Source organism: Entamoeba invadens (genome assembly GCF_000330505.1).
Source record: "Entamoeba invadens IP1 unplaced genomic scaffold scaff_1105074724951, whole genome shotgun sequence".
Taxonomy (NCBI): Eukaryota; Evosea; order Mastigamoebida; family Endamoebidae; genus Entamoeba; species Entamoeba invadens.
In genome coordinates, this window is record NW_004191829.1 from 80,572 (window position 1) to 97,574 (window position 17,003).

Consider the following 17,003-nt stretch of genomic DNA (forward strand, 5'->3'; position numbering starts at 1 on the left):
TTCTCAGATTTAACAATTTATGTCGACACACTTCTCACAATTTGTTTCTGTGTTTCCTTCACTGCAATGTAAACACAAATATTCGTTTGATAGAACACACTTATCTTCTTTATAACAATTGTTGTTGTTCAGAATATAACCGTTTCGGCATTTGTAACACTCTGTAATTGTTCCAATTGAACAGTTATCCGAAGATATACATTCGCGATCATCATTTAAAACAAACCCGTTAACACACAATGTACAAATGCCATTCAAATTCCAAAATTCGCAATACTCAACAACACGAACACATTGACCTTCAATAAGTTGATAACTTTCACCACACAACAAACAAATCTCTTTTTCTTTTGTTATTTCCATAAGAATACATCCCTCAAGTATTTTATTGTTTGATGGATAATCCATCACTATGTAACTTGTACCATATTGACCAAATTGAATTTTGTTAATTTGATACAAAGAAGTGTTTTTCAAAATTACAACACTCGTATTTTCATACAAATTCAGAACATCAATAGTACTTGGACATTCTATTTGGAAAAATTGAATTTCTTTAACAAGAGAGATGCTGTAGTTGAAGTTTACTATACACTCCAATGTATTGGAAGACGTGTGATATTGTAATGATGCATCAATGGTATACTTGTCTCCATACACCCCATTTGTCAACACTTCAAATGAAAATAAAAAGATCATGTTGTCAAAGTACGCAGAAATATCGAGTTTAGTGTCATCATTGATTGTCACCAGTTTCACTCTTTTAAGATTTGTGACTTTGATATCTCTGTCAACAAGCAATTCTGTATTTGAAATATCGAAATCGGACATATTATACAAATCAAACATTTCTGAAAACTTTAACCTGCAATTAACAGTGGAGTCTGAATTACAAGGACAATGTGGATAGTCAAAATCACCTTCCATTGTTGTTGGGCTGTCATTGGTGTACATTTCTTTCTTTAATGTACAGATGACATTTGTGTCAAGTTGTGTCCCATTTGGACAGAATCGAATCAACTTTTTATTTGATATCAAATACCCCTTTCCCATCTGTGAAGTTGTATGAATACTCAAACATCAAAGATGAAATGTGATCGTTTGTTGTACGAATATCCAAATTGCTTTGATTGTTGAGTGAAAACACGTCAAAACATTTTGTATTACTTATTGGATTTAATATCTTGAAATCACGTCTTCCATTAATGTTTTTGTTGAGGTGAATATAAGTCGAGTTCCACAATATAATTCTTGGCTTGTTCAGTTCCGGATTTGTAACATTAAGATCTCCCGCTTCAGAAAATAAACCAAATATTGTTTTATTGTTAATAACATTGATGACAGTACCATTCTCGATATTTAGATTTTTATTAAAGTGTAAACAACATGAAATGATTAAACTGACGTTTTCAAAGAGTGTGGTTGTATTAATATTTTGCCAATATATATCGCCATTGTTTGTAAATTCCATGTTTTGAAGAATGTAAACATTTTCAAATTTTAATATACGGATAGAAAAAATAAAATAGTTGTTAAAACAGTACAAGCGTGTGTTTGGAAAAATAGTACATTTTGAAGGGCTGAATCCATTATTAATGCTCGAGTTGATTTGTGTGCAGTCGCACTGATATCCACTAGTCAAAAAAATAATATGAATATAATAAAGACCATTACTTTATAATTTATTATATAACTTATGTAGTTAAAAAACATTATGAAACATCATTTATAATTATTTTATTTGTTATAATTTAATAATAAAAAGTAAACGTGTTTTTAAAAAACACGTTTTTTAAAATAAATGATCATATTTTTAACTTTGATGCAGTCGTCAAGTACAAATTAACTTGATTTTTTATTATTATTTGATGAACTATTATAATTAAAATAGTAAAAGTTAAATGTCATGTAGATATTACTGTAATTGTTTAATATTTATTAAATTCTTATAGTCAGTCTAAAATCTTGTCCGCTCTCCAACATTGTCTGGGCATTTTTGGACCATCAAAACTGAAATAAATCAAGAAATGGTTCGAAACATTTCAAAAACATTGTTTCATAATTTTTACATTGTTTTGAACGTTTTTTCCTAATTCCTTATTTTTTCAACTTATTTTGTGTAAAATTTTGTCAGATGGACAACGTTTTTAGACAGTCTTTAATGGTTTAATAATTACAACAAATAATGTTTCATTGAATAATAAAAACTTTGTTGTGTTAAAACTAAAGTCTGTTTTTTATTTAACGATATTATATTAAGTTTTTACTATTATTTATAATAACAGTATCATAATTTATAATAAAAATAAATTTATTAGGATTCGATAAATGAAGATAAAATTTTGGCTTCAATAATCATACATGGTCCGGCAAGGTTTTCGCAAGATAAATGATAGCTTAATTTTGACCAAGATAACGGGTATTTTTCCTAATAAGATTTTTTAGTAAATATCTCGTTTATTTGCTCAAAAATGGTTGTGTTACTTAAATCATAATGGGTCTTTTTGAAAGTTTTTTTGTTAGAGTAAAATATTAATTTTTACAAGTTTTTAACGTAAAAAAACGGGAAATAATAATTTGTTCTTTTTGCTTGAATAAAAATAAAATTGATGCTCTATAAATAAAGGCATTTAAAAAATAAAGGTTCTTATGAATAGATAAACATTTTAATTAAATTAACTATTAACCGATCATTTAAATAATTATTACAATCCCGAATTTATAGGGATGTATGTATAAATAAAAAGACAATATTTTTAGGTATTTATTATCTTAATAAACGGGGTGACTGGAATATTCTAAATGCAACTTCCAGAAACTTTAAAACCCTACAAAAATGTTTTTTGTTATTAACTTTTGTTTAAATAAATAAATTGTTTTACTAACTCTTACTTATTCAATGAAAAGAAAAATAATACCAAATAAAAACTGAACCACTCAATTAAAAAACTTCTTAACTTTCAAGTCGTTTGAATTTTTAATCTTTTGTCAAAGAACCATGCTTTTTTCACAAGTATCAAATACTTGTTGTTCTTCGTCAAGTAAGTTCTTAGAATGTGATCGTTCGAATAAAGTATTTCGAAAACGTTCATTTCAAACCTCATTTATGTTAAGGTTGTTGGTAGAACCAAGGTCAACACGGGCGACATTAAGTGCCGGACTGCACTAATTTACACCCTCAAGAACACATTGAACATTTCACAATGTTTTTTAAGTTTACTACTACATACACAACTGTGAACAAATACTTGATTTTTTTTAAAATATTAATTATGATTGATTTATGATTTTGTAGAAGTAAAAGAAGAAAACCCTTTTCTTTCTTAATCAACCATAATTTGTCATTAATTTTAATTTAAAACGATTTTTAAATTGGTTGATGTTTAAAACAATAACAAATCAAATAATGTTTTTTAATTAATAAAATAAAATAATTAATTAAAAATAAAACATTAATTATACAATATATAACATTTCGATTTATTATTTAGACTTTGTTTTTTCAAGAACATTCAATTTTAATGTATTTGAAAATAAATTTGTTCTTTTAATACTCTTTGGTTATTTCAAAATAAAAATATTACTTTGTTGTATTACTGTTGATGCGTTTTTATTTGACATATCAAAAAATTAAAAATCTATCAATCAACATTTGATGTTAAAATAACACATAACCAATTCTTAAAAATTATGTGAAAGGTCCATTTTATAGTTTCTAAAAATTAAATAATTTTTATGTTTTAACAACGTTTGTAGTAATTCTTTTAAGCACAAAGTTGTTCAAATTAAAACAAATTGATAGATATTTTGAAAATGGGTTTTTAGAAAATAAAGATAAGTTTCACGTTAAGTGTTTAGAACGATAATCACGTTCTAAAGATATTTTAACAATATTATTAACGAAATTATTAAATACAAAAAATATTTTTGTACACACAGTTTAAAAGTGTTTAAAACGTATTACAATCACAATTGAATGAGATTAAAAATAATCTATCATTTATCTTGCGAAAACCTTTTGGACGATGCTTTGCATTCGATAATAACATGTAATATAATCAATTATTTTTTGAGATCATAAAAAACCTGACAGAGTGAGTTATTGTCTTATATTTGATTAGATGTTTAAAATGTATGTTTAAAAATAACATTAATATTTATTATAAAAATGTGTTTTAAAATGGAAAATATTCAAAACAATATGATAATTTAATTTTATACACAAAAATATATTCTAATTATTATTATTAATTGGTTCATTTTGTTTATAACTAATACCGTCAACATATTGATATTTTTTATCTGTATTCAATGAATAGAAACATTTGAAAAATATTGCAACGGCGTCAAATTTATAATTATTCTTGAAATACGGTCTTGAAAAATAAAAAAACTTCAATTTCACAATTTATTATCAAACACAAATAAGTCTTTTGTTTGTATATAAAAAAGTGGTTACTTTTTAAATTAATAGTTATGATAACTTTTAATTTGAACCAATATAAATAGTTTTGTTAATTGTGTTTATGATTTTAAAAACGAATAACACAACACTTGTATGTTCAACAATTCACTGTTAAACTCGTCGTAAAACAATAATAATAGTATTGTTTGAGTTTATTTAAGTTTTAAAATTAATTAATTAAAAATACATGTATTTCTTTGCTAACAAACAACCAAGTTTGTAATATTATAGATGATAATATGATTAAGTAAATCTGTTTTTATAATTATGAAAAGTATTTGCAGATTTGCTTTTCAAACTGAAAAAATAAATATAGTTTCGAATTTAGATAATTATAATTATTATTACTGCTTTCATCTGATTATAAATAACAATAGGCAAGTTTTTACTTTATAAACATGATAAAAATACATTTTTTGTATTTTATTAATTGAATCAACGTTTTTTATATTTGTTTATTATTGTGCAATTTCATTTATTTTTTAGCATTAAAGATAATTTCAATGTTAATTTTACATGTAAATGAATGTTGTAATTGTATTATTAATTATTAAAACGTTTTATTATTTAAAATATTCATAATGTTAATAAAACATATTATTTGTTGAGGGTTAAAATATAATTTAAATAAGTAAATTACAATGGAAGAGCAAAATCTTGTGTTTTTGAATGATCTATACGCCTTTTCTCGAAGTCTTATACACACTTCTTTCCAAACAACACAAAACAGAGAAGATTGGTATTTTTGTCTACTTCACAATAAATGGATTAAAAAATCTTCAAAAGGAAGTCACTTGGAGTCACATCCAAAAACAATACGTTTCATTTCATCCGAAGAACAAACAGTTTTTAAAGAATTAGTAAATTCGGAGAACACAAGCTTAAAAGAAATTTATACCAGTGATATTTTAACGACAACATCCAAAGTTGGGTATTCTTACACAAACAAAAGATACTCGAAAATTGCAACAATTCGAAGATTTTTTGATGGTTCTTCTATAACAAATTTAGAACGGCACCTCCTGAAATACGCCCAATTAAAAGAAGACCAACAAGCCATTGCACTTCTGGTATTTTGATTGAAGAAGAAGTCAGAGAAGTTGAGCAAATCGAAAGTACACAAAACAATCAACTTGATATGGTAAATAAAGTTTTAATTGTTCATGAAGATTCCCACACACAATTAACTGGTATTGAACCTTCAAATGATGCTCCTCAAATAGATCAACATGACGAAGAACAATTAAATGTGCACACTTCACAAACTAAAGACGATTTACACGCACAACAACACAGAGTTTTTGACATTAAACACAAACGGAAAATGTCTGATAAACTGAACACATCAGTTGAAGACTTTAAAAGTGGAATTTTTGTGCATTATAAAAGTGTTGGAATTGGAAACGTTAATTTAAATAAAGCATTGGAAGATATTCGAGAATACACATTCTATAAAGGTAAATTTGATTGATTGTTTATTTGAAAATGAAAGTGAACAACAAATGGAAAATATGAATGTTATCAAAAGATCAATCATCGAGTATTTGATAAATTCACTTTCTATTGAGGCACGTTTATCTGAATCGCAAATAAACGCAGTAAGATTCGGACAGTACTGGGCATTTTACCTGCTTTCGAGACAATATTTTGACGACATAAAATCACTAAGTTTGAGTCAAAGGTCTGTTGGAAGGCAAATTAAAAGAGCAAACGTTTCCTCTTTTGGTGATTTTGCGGATTGTATGGAAAATTGTGGGTGCATTTGTATCTCAACCGACTCGACCACTAAAAAGCACAAAGAAATCTACTGTGTTATTTTGAGGTATGAATTAAATGGAAACTTTTATTCCGTCCCTCTTATTCTTAAAGAATATGAAGAAAAAGAAACAAACTCTGAATCAGTTGCGAAATGGTTACTCGATAAATTGTTGTTGCTTGGAATTCCATTGAATAAATTACACTGCATCACAACCGATGGTTGTGCTACAATGTGTGGAGTTGATGGAGGCGTGGTTGAACAATTCAGTGTACAGTTGGGTTTGTTGACAACGAAAACACGGGTTCCATATCCATCAATTAAGGGATGGTGGTGTTCTGCCCACGGGTTCCATCTAGTCGGTGAAAGTTGCGACACTGAACCAGAAGTAAAAATGATAGAATCTATCTGTTAATTGTTTTGTAAAGAAGAAAAAATTAGAGACTTTGAAAAAAAGTAAAATTGTAAAATCGGGAATTGCAACTTATTGTTACACACGATGGTTGTACATATATAACAATTTGAAAGATATTACTTCGAATTATAAAGCCATATCAAAGTATATTTTAAATGAAAGTGTGCAAAATGATTTACTTGAATATTTCAAAAAGAATGGTATAATTTATACTAAATTTGATATGAAGGACATACAAATTAAGAATATTTTCAAGGTAACAACAGAGTATTTCAAAATATTATTTTATTTTTCGAGTTCCCTTCAAGAAGAAGATGGAACAATTCCCGAATACACAAGAAGAATTATTGTGTTTATTGATTATATTGATATGATGATAAGAAAGGTTGAAAAATCAAACTTTGAAGACTTTGCCGAACTCGAGAAGGTACTCAAAGTCGACCATTCGTTGCTTCTGAAATTATTATATATAACTTTGACTGAACTAACTCTGAGATACAATAATGTGCCACACTCAGTCAATATGAACACGATTTGTGGTCTTGTCGACTTTTCAAATTACACTGTCGATTTAACTGTTTGGGACAAAACCCAACGCCTTACAATTTTGATAGTATTCTTGCTATCAATGAAATTCCTGAATTAATTTTAAGTGGAAAAACTATTTCACTACCCGATAATTACAAAGAATTATCAGATGAAGTTGTGTTATTGACCAATTATATGACAACTTGTAGTGAAAGTGAAATTGAAAAAATGAGAAAAAATATCATAAAAAGTAAAAATTAATTGCAACAAACTCTTGAGACATTGACCAATTACCAATATGGGCTCACTCTTGAAGATATTTTTACAACATTGAAGCAATTATAACTTTCAAAGTTACAAAGTTTTTGTTGTAAAAATGATGACCGTTTTCCCAACAACAATGAGTGTTGAACGGTTTTTTTTCAAAAATGAAAACGACCCGTCATCAAAACATGAAATTAACAACGGCATTTGAAAAACTTAAATATTCATTGAAAAATACAAGTTGTTATTTCAGTTTTAATACAGCAATCCCAACAACTTTATATCAATTTAATTGATAGTCAACTACTTTATTTTTTTTCTTGAAACGTTTTTTATTGTTTTCAACTTCTTTCATTTTCTCAATAGAAACTTTTTCCGATGCCATATTCAACATTAAAACACATTAAAAAGCATTAATCGGTATTCTTTTCACGATATATTTTTCCAACATCAATGTTCATCTCATTTGTTTTTTTGTATTTCAGTTGTAGTTTAATTAAGCACTTTGTGTTGTTTCCAACACAGAGTACGTCATGAATGGTTTGTCCAGTGATTGTGAACAATTTGTATCAAAGTCAACAAAGAAGATAAGCGTAGTTTTGTTTGACATAACTCCTTGAAAAATAAGATAAAGTTGATGTTCAATAACTTCATTTTAGACGCACACTTTGTCTTTAAAAAATAACATCATTTGTGATTTGAACAATAAACACATCACAAACAATGTGACTATTATTACAATAATAATGATAATTGTAAGTGTAATTGAAAACGCGTTGTTTTGATGTTAAAAACAACCTAATTTATAAATAAAAGATAATACTTTTGGTGAACAATTTATTCACATAGTATTCACTTCACTCTTACAAAATTCCAACCCAGTGTAATACACACATATTTAACTTCCTTAAACTAAATCAGTTGCACAACTTTTCACAATTCATACAAAACGCACAATTCGCAATTAACGCACTTCTATCAATTCAAGTAATAGACACTTTCACATTGTAAACATTAAAACATATTTAATTGCAAACAATTTCATATTATTATTGAAATTAAGTGATGTTCTGATATAACCAATTATTAAAGATTACATGTAATGTATTTACATTCACTGTGTAAACATGTTTTGCATTTATTGCCATGCTTGAAGCAATTTCTCCCTTGCCGACAATACTTATCTTTGCAAATCGTACATCCAGCAACCCTTTAAAAATCGACATATGAAGTTTTTATAACATCAAACAAGTGATAATATTTTTGCACTTTGAAAAATACCCAAATTAGCGCGATATGTACTTCGCTGCGTTTGTGTCAGACTCCTCAACGTTCTTATCACATCACTCAGAAGTAATACCCACTTTGCACTTTGCATATTTAAAATTGTAGTTTCATAATTATCCATTGTTTCACTTTCAGAACAAACTCTCTGTTGTTGTAAATTGCCAAAGTGGGTGTTAGTTGACATTTCACAAACTTATCGAAAAATTTATTCGGCAGTTTGTAATACTACTTTTGCACTTATTTATTGTGTCATTGATAAATTCTTTTTTTGCTTATCTCACAAATACTTACAACATCATTATTGGCGAAACAATTCAACTTTTCTTAAAACTACACTTGTCTTTCGCATGCATAAATTAGTCTCCGCTTTCCAAACACTTCTTATTATCATATGAAGACAACAAATAATTCTAATATAACATGTTTTATACAACGTCTATTTATACATTTCAAACACACACATTGTTTGTTGTTAAAACATAATTACTATCACTCGTGAAATTCCAAATAATAATGTTTGACTTGTTGATACATATTTTAAACTCACTGATCTTTTGCATTCACTTCATCTAAACACTATACAAACTAGTGTCCTTGATGTGCATAAAGTAAAAATGGTGCAAAACCATTTTAACAATATCAGAAATAAAAGGCTTTTGCTGGTTTCCTTCTCACACTTTACATCACATTAGTAAGATAATCAAGGTTTATCCATTTTGTTTTTTAGTTTTATTTCTTTCAAGTTAAATGAGGTTAAATAATATGTATCTTAAATTTGATTGGGGTTTTAAACAATGTTTATTTGTTAGTTTTTATTAAGATATAACAACTTGTTTGTATCTGGAATTAACTTTATAATTATAAAATATACGATGTTATTTTTATTGAGCAAACAAGAAAATAATAAGTAAATATATTTATTATTTTTAAAATTTGCACCAATTAACATTATAAAAACAAAAGAAGAAAAACTTACTTAAGACTCATATCATTTTATTTGATTTTTGTTTGATTTTTAATTACTGTTATAATAATAATCTTTGTATTTGAGAATATTATTTTTAAAATTAGTATCAAAAAAGCTAATAAAACGAATAAAAATATTTTCCCGTTTCATTAGCATTTTTAATAATATTTTTTCATGAAATACGATATGAAGCTTAATAAAAATAATGTAATTTGGACAAAAAAAATAAAATAATTTTATTGTCTGTTATTTTTTTATTTTCAAGTTTAGATATTTATCATTGTTCTATTAAAATTAATAAATGATAATATATATATAAAATATTTGATATCCAAATTTATTATTATTGTTTAAGTTGTATGTTTAAACCTATTTTCTTCATAGTTTAATAATAATAATAATAATAATAATAATAATAATGTAATTTTTAAAATTATTAAAAAATATAAACAAACATCACAAAAACCCATTTTTGAATCTCAATATTTTTCTTCATAACTATTATCAGAAAAATTGTGTTTAGAACTATTTAAATTGGTTATTCTTTTTTTATACACAGATGTATCATACAAGTTGTCTTTATCTCTCGAAAATAAGCAAGTTGATGTGTCTTTCAACTTTTATTGATAATGTATTTTTTATTGATAAAAAAACATTTTTTTGCAAATAAGACTTTCTTATTCAAAACAAATGAACGAGGGTTTATACTCATACTTTTTAAGTTCTCTTCTCGAAGAAGTCAGAACATTTTTTTCTTTCTCTTAATTTTCTATAAACTATTTTATTATAATTAAATATTAAAATATTTTTTAAAAGATATTTGGTTATTACTGATTTGGAATGTTAAGAAAAATACATATATTTATACTAAATAATAATATGATTTTATAGTTTTTTCAATCAATATATTTGACTATTGTTTATGTAGACCATTTTTTGTTATTTAAATGTTTTTTATTTGTTTGTCTTAACCTTAGGATTGCGGATGATAAACAAAACTAAAACAAAATACCAAAAATCTCAGAATGGCACCCTTGTCATTTTTATTACATTTCCTAAATTCGAAAAAAATAAAAAAAAACAAAAATCATTAAATTAAATAAATAATGTCAACGCATTATTTGAAATATAAACAAGTTTGAATTACATATCAGAATAATACAAATCAATTTTTGATATCGTAAAGTCTCAATATCCGAGAATTTGTTAACAGTGAATCACACTTGAATTTTCAAGTTTTTTTTCATATTTTTCAAATCGTCTAAAAATAAATGTTATTTTAATTACTCTACCGACATTGTAAGGTTAAATAAACAAAAAATATCTATTTTTTAAAAATAGAATAGCTTCTAGAAAAAATATATAATTTTATTTCTATTAAATTTGAATTATAAAAATATTCATTTTTGGTTTTAATTATAAATATTTGTCCATAAACAATATTATTTTTTTTACATTTTTAAATGTTTTTTAATAAATTTGGTATTTTTAGAATATTTTTGTTATGGCATGAAAAAAATACATTTGTTTTAAAAAAATTGAAAATAAAATAATTATTATAAAATTATTTTTCACACAATAATAGTACTTTTACGCCCTAATGAAAAACAGGGTCGCTATTTTGGGACAATAAAATATTTGCCGAACCATGTGAATATCCAAAACATATTCACTATCAAGTACATTTCAACCACTTTGAATGTTATTGTTATTGAATATATAGATTAATATATTCATTATATATAACAAACATGTTTACTTATTGTTGTAATACATTTTATAACGCAGTTTGTTGTAATTCAATGAATTGAAAAGATAATAGTTTGCTTATTTGTCTGTTTTGCGTTTTTTTAAATTCTCCGTAATACGTTCCGTTGTTTTTATCCAACTTATTGGTGTTATTGTTTTCAACTTTTTTCTCAAAAGGAATCTAAAATTTAATTTGATTATTTTTAAGATTTGAACAAAAATTCTGAGTTGGTGAAAAACTATTTTGAAAAATAAAACAAACTATATAGTTTTTAAAAACAACTATATTTTTTTTCAAAAAATAAACTAATTATTAATTAGTGATAAAAAATAGCGGAATAACAAAATCGATTAGACTATTGAAACAAACACCGTTGTATATTTTCTTTCAAACATAATATATATTTTCAAACATATTCAATTTGACAAAAAAATAATTGTGAATATCCTTTCTTATACAATACGTCGAAAGTAAAGAACTATTCCTCCAACTATCATCTTCGGGACAACATCGTTTTTGTTGTTGTTTAAAATCAGTAAAACCTTGGTACTTTTACAAAGTCGTTATTTGCTATTGATAAAATGGTATAATTACATTAATATCATAATTAATTTATAAAATCAAATGAAAATATTATCATAATAATACTTTCAAAGTAAATGGTTTGATATTAATAAAAATAGTAAGGCTAAAATTTAGTAATTCAAAAAATAGATTGAAGCAAAAACGGTATTGTGGTGAAATAAATTAACAGAAAAAATACACAAAAATAAAACTTGTTAAAAAGTCTCGTTACTTTTTTCAATTTATTAATTATTACAATTATATTGATAGAAATCAATATAACTAATTATAAACTCTTTCATTGATCAGTTTTCGAAATCTTAAACTAATTGGGGAATTTATTAGAAACTTTTAAAATAAAAAAAAAACAATATTTACACGTATTTTGGAAAAGAAAAACTTTGCTCTGCAGTTTTGGGAAAAATAAAAAAATCAGTTATTATTTTTGTTCTTGTTGTTTTGTAATTTTAGAACTTGATAAAAAACCAATGAAACCAAAATACCAACGAATAAAAAACGAATCGTTAATATTTTTGTGGATAAAATATATTATTGTTGGAGAAAATTGTGGTCTCTCCTATATTATACAACACACATTCAAACGTTTTGTTCAAACGTTTCACAAAAAAGTAATAAACTATCATTTCAAATTAAACTCTCTCTTTCTCGCATACATTATATATTATAATTTTAACGATCTCTCCCCGCATATTTTAAATATCGCAATGAATCAGTGTTTTGATTTCATTTTTTTCTTTTATAAAGTGAGTGGAAAAAGTCAAGTCTGTAGAAAAACCTGCACTTTTTTGTTCTTTTACAGGCAAGCTTTAAACATTTAAATTAATAGAAAGTGATGTAAACAAACTGTCAACACTTTACGAACAGGTCAAGTTTGTTTTAGAAACCTTATTGATATGTCATGGAGCCGTGAGTGGAAAACGGATATGTCAAATTTTTCTTCAGATAGACGATGTCTGTAGCAGAACAACAAAAAAGTGGAACACAATAAAGGTATGGGAGATACGGGTCTGCCATGTTTATTAAACAAATAAAAAAATAGAAGTAAAACGTTTTATTTAGAAATCACAACAAAAATATTTAAGCATAACAAAAAGATGTGAGGGATTTTGTAAACACGACATTTTTAAAAAGGGAGAAGCATCAGTTACCACAAAGCAAATATACAACACCATAAGAAAAATACAAAATTTTGGTGTAAAAAGCCGAAGTGATGGAAGTAGAAAAAGCCGCTGTTACTAATAAACAGATAGTTGCGTATCAAAAAATTAAACATGCAGTCAATGGTTAATATGTTTTAATTGTTTATAATATAGATGATGTCGGTTTTGACTTTTAGGTGGACACTCTTGCAAAGTCAGTGTGCTTTTCTAATGTTGTTGGAAAAGAAGTGTACACCTCAATTTTAAGTCGAGTGGACGAAATTACTCTGCTTGGTTGTTTTAGAGCAGATGGACCAAAATTCAAGTCTTTAATTATAACCAGTCGAATCACATTATAGCTCAATGTATTAACTAATTTAAAAGACCTGGCTATGGTATATACTCAAGAACGTGGATTTATGAATTTGGAACTTTTTTGGTTCGAAAAAGTTTTTATTACGAATTTTAAAGCATTGAGAAAAACTATGAAAACAAAGACGAGAGGGGTTTAGATAATTGATGGTTTCAAAAGGAACAACTTCGCTGTAAACCATTTTGAAAAGAACGGAATTGATGTTTAATATTATAAACTACACACGTCCCATTTTGTCAGCCATTAGATCTGTCTATTTTTGCTGGAATCAGAAGCCATCTTATTCGCTATGAACTTATGAAAATGGATTTCACAAAGTACATGTCAGAAAATTGTGTCACATCTGATAAAATATTCGACTATATTGTCAATATCAAAATACAATTTGCAGAATTGACAGTGGAAATAACAATTTTAAATTTATGATTCTTAGAAAACGAAAAATCGACCAGAACTTATTCAAAACAAGTTCAAACAGGCTGAAATAGCATCACCACCTATCATTGAAGAACGCAGAGATGAAAACATTTGAGATGCAGCCAGAGCTTATTGTGTATATGTTGTTGGTGTTCAATATTCACGTTGTATGCGTCATTTCTTTAAGGAAACGAAATACCAAAAAAGCCAGCTCCATCAATAACTCAGAGATTTATTTTAGAAACAAACAAAGAAAAAAAGGTGGTCATCAAAGAATTAATATTATATCAGACTGTTATCTAAATGTTAGTGAACTATTGTTTTTACAATATCATAATAATTGGTGTTTAAAAAATCAAAACAAGTATTAATTGTTTTAATTATAATTCAAACAATATTATAATTGTTTAACCAGTCAACAGTATTTTTGGGGGTAAAATGCACGAGATGAAAAATGTTTTTTTATAAATATAAAAATGAGAAAAAGATTCTAAAAACAAATTACATATAAATGTGCTATTGTATAAAAAGGCATCATTTGGTTGTTTTCACGAAGTCGAAACTACAGCTAGAGATCACCCCCAGGTTTTTACAACGATTCTAATACGATTTTAACTTTAGGTCTGAAATATAATCAACCCCATTTTTCCCAGACACTAATAATGAGTAGAAAAATCTTTATTATTACAGTGACAACATTGTAGTAGCAAAGATACTTATTACAATTATATTTTTCGTTGATTTGTGTGGCCGAATGGGTTTGCTTAAGAATTGTTAGTTATTTTATAAAAAACACAAAAAATTAAAAATATTTTTATACGTTTTATCTAAACAAAAACAATAACCATAATTTGAAATCTGTTTTTTAACCCTTCCAATACAAGAAAAATAATTGTTACAAAGCGCATACAGATGAATATAAACTTAAATCCCAAAACTAAAAATTATTCTTTATGAAAGTATTTAGTTTTAAATTGTTTTTTAAGTTTTAGTTTGATGTAACAATTTTAAAATATAAAAAGTTTCCACATTATATTTTATTGTTCGTTATGTTTATATTAAGTCTAAGACTGATTGATTATACAAATTAGTTAAAAACATATATTTTATAATAATGTAGAGTAATGTTTAAAAAGTTCTTTCTTTAAAGACAGGAAAATAGGTGGCGATGTTGTTTATATACATTTGGTTTATTTTGTGTAATGTTAAACCAAAATAATTAAAACAATAGTTAAAAATATCAATTATTAATATATCTCATATACATATGATTCTCAAAATAATATTTTTGAGTGAAAAGACTAAACATTAATGTGGTTGCACAACCAATAACATAATATTTGATTGTTTGTTATAAATATTATAATTTAATAAAATATTAACTTTTTTATATGTTAGTTAAAAAAATCAAAACAATTAGAATAAAAACCAAATTGAAATAATTACTTTTCAATTTTTCAAAATATGATGTATCCCTTGTTTTTTAATGAAAAAAAAATATCGCAATTTAATTTAATACGTTTTTTAAACCCTGTTTTTGAAAAGATTGGTATTTATAATTTATTATACTATACACAAATTTTTATTTAAAAAAATAATTTTTAAATAATTAACACTTTAAATAACATTGAACAAAATTCAAGTGGTCTAAAAATCTGGGAAATATCGAGTTTATTAAATAAATTTCAGTTTTTTTAGAGTTTGTTTTATGTGCATAAACATTACACAAGTCAAAAAAGAAAATCATTAAAAATTAAATTAATATCCTGTAAAAACAAACCAAAACAAAAATAAGGGCGTTCTTTTAAGTGTTAATAAGATAATTTGTCAAGTTTTCATAATTGTAAAAGTGAACCTTTTTTAAACAAAAATACAATTTTAGGTCAAAAGTTACTATTAATTTATACAGTTTAATTTAGTTGTTTTTGTTTTGTAAATAATTAAAACTTTTCTGTTTTAATTTTCAAGTTTTCTTCATGGGTAAAGTGAACCATTTTTAACAATATACGATTTTAGGTTAAATTTACTTTTAATTTATAGTAAATATTTTTTTTTAATTTTGTTTCCTGGAATTCCCCCTGGTTGTAAAAAGTTTAAAGCGTTTTTGTATTTTTTTTCTCTTTAATATACACTCAAAATAAATAAGATATGAATAAGTTTACATTTTTGGAAATTTTTGGTACCGCAAAGGTTAAACAGTTGTGGTAAAAGTTGTTGTGTAAAACGGTAGATGATTGAATATAGGTTAAATTTTTTTATATTTCAATATAGTAACAGATTTCTTCGCATGATTGAAAAAATAATGAAAAAGTGCTTTTTAGAAAAAAAAACTATTAATGACAAAAAAGTATTATTAAAACGAATTGTTTTCTATTTGTTCGTTTTATTTATACACCATGTTTGAAAAATAGAACACAATCAATGATAATTACAAAACGATAATTTACGATATTATAATCAATTTCCAATCGTATTTTACTATAAATGTATATTGAACATTATTGATATAACATCAAACATAATCAATAGTGTTTATGAAAAAACAATGAAAGAACTATTTTTACTTCTATAATTTTTTGAGTATAATAAAAAATGTAATTATATAATTATATTTTTGTATAATTCGCATATTATTTTAGATTACAAACCACGATTGTATTAAAAGTTAACTATATGCCATCATAAGTATAAAATTATTTATCACACCAATTTTAGTTTTAATTCTTTTTTCTTAATAACCCAAAACATTAAAAATCAGTTGTTGCATATAAAAACGGGAAATCACACAATTGTTTTAAAAAATATATTGCGATCAGATGTCAATATGTTGGGAAATAATAAAGACAACTTTTCAAAACATTTCAAAATATAATTACTAATAAAATTAACATTTATTTGTAATAAAATATAATAAATACAACTATTTTTAGGACTCGATAATCACATCCAAACCACAGCGGAAACTCTTTTCAAAAAATTGGATTTAAGCATGTTGCGCAAAAACACAAAATCGAGTTGTGCATATGATTTATTGGATTATTGTGAAACGCGTGGCAA

General features: G+C 25.4%; 3 protein-coding genes across 3 annotated transcripts; 1 reads left to right on the plus strand and 2 right to left on the minus strand.

Moving 5' to 3' along the window:
- Positions 1-34: 34 nt before the first annotated feature.
- Positions 35-954, minus strand: EIN_012660 (hypothetical protein; the record flags this gene model as incomplete). Its single annotated transcript, XM_004185037.1, has 2 exons — positions 35-56; positions 101-954. 2 exons carry the CDS (start codon positions 952-954, stop codon positions 35-37), a joined length of 876 nt encoding a protein of 291 aa, XP_004185085.1.
- A 70-nt stretch (positions 955-1,024) lies between these two features.
- EIN_012670 (hypothetical protein) lies at positions 1,025-1,726 on the minus strand (the record flags this gene model as incomplete). Its single annotated transcript, XM_004185038.1, has 2 exons — positions 1,025-1,673; positions 1,722-1,726. 2 exons carry the CDS (start codon positions 1,724-1,726, stop codon positions 1,025-1,027), a joined length of 654 nt encoding a protein of 217 aa, XP_004185086.1.
- A 4,481-nt stretch (positions 1,727-6,207) lies between these two features.
- On the plus strand, positions 6,208-6,636 carry EIN_012680 (hypothetical protein; the record flags this gene model as incomplete). The annotated part of the gene is made up of 1 exon (XM_004185039.1): positions 6,208-6,636. The coding sequence occupies one exon, from the start codon at positions 6,208-6,210 to the stop codon at positions 6,634-6,636; it is 429 nt and encodes a 142-aa protein (XP_004185087.1).
- Positions 6,637-17,003: the final 10,367 nt, after the last annotated feature.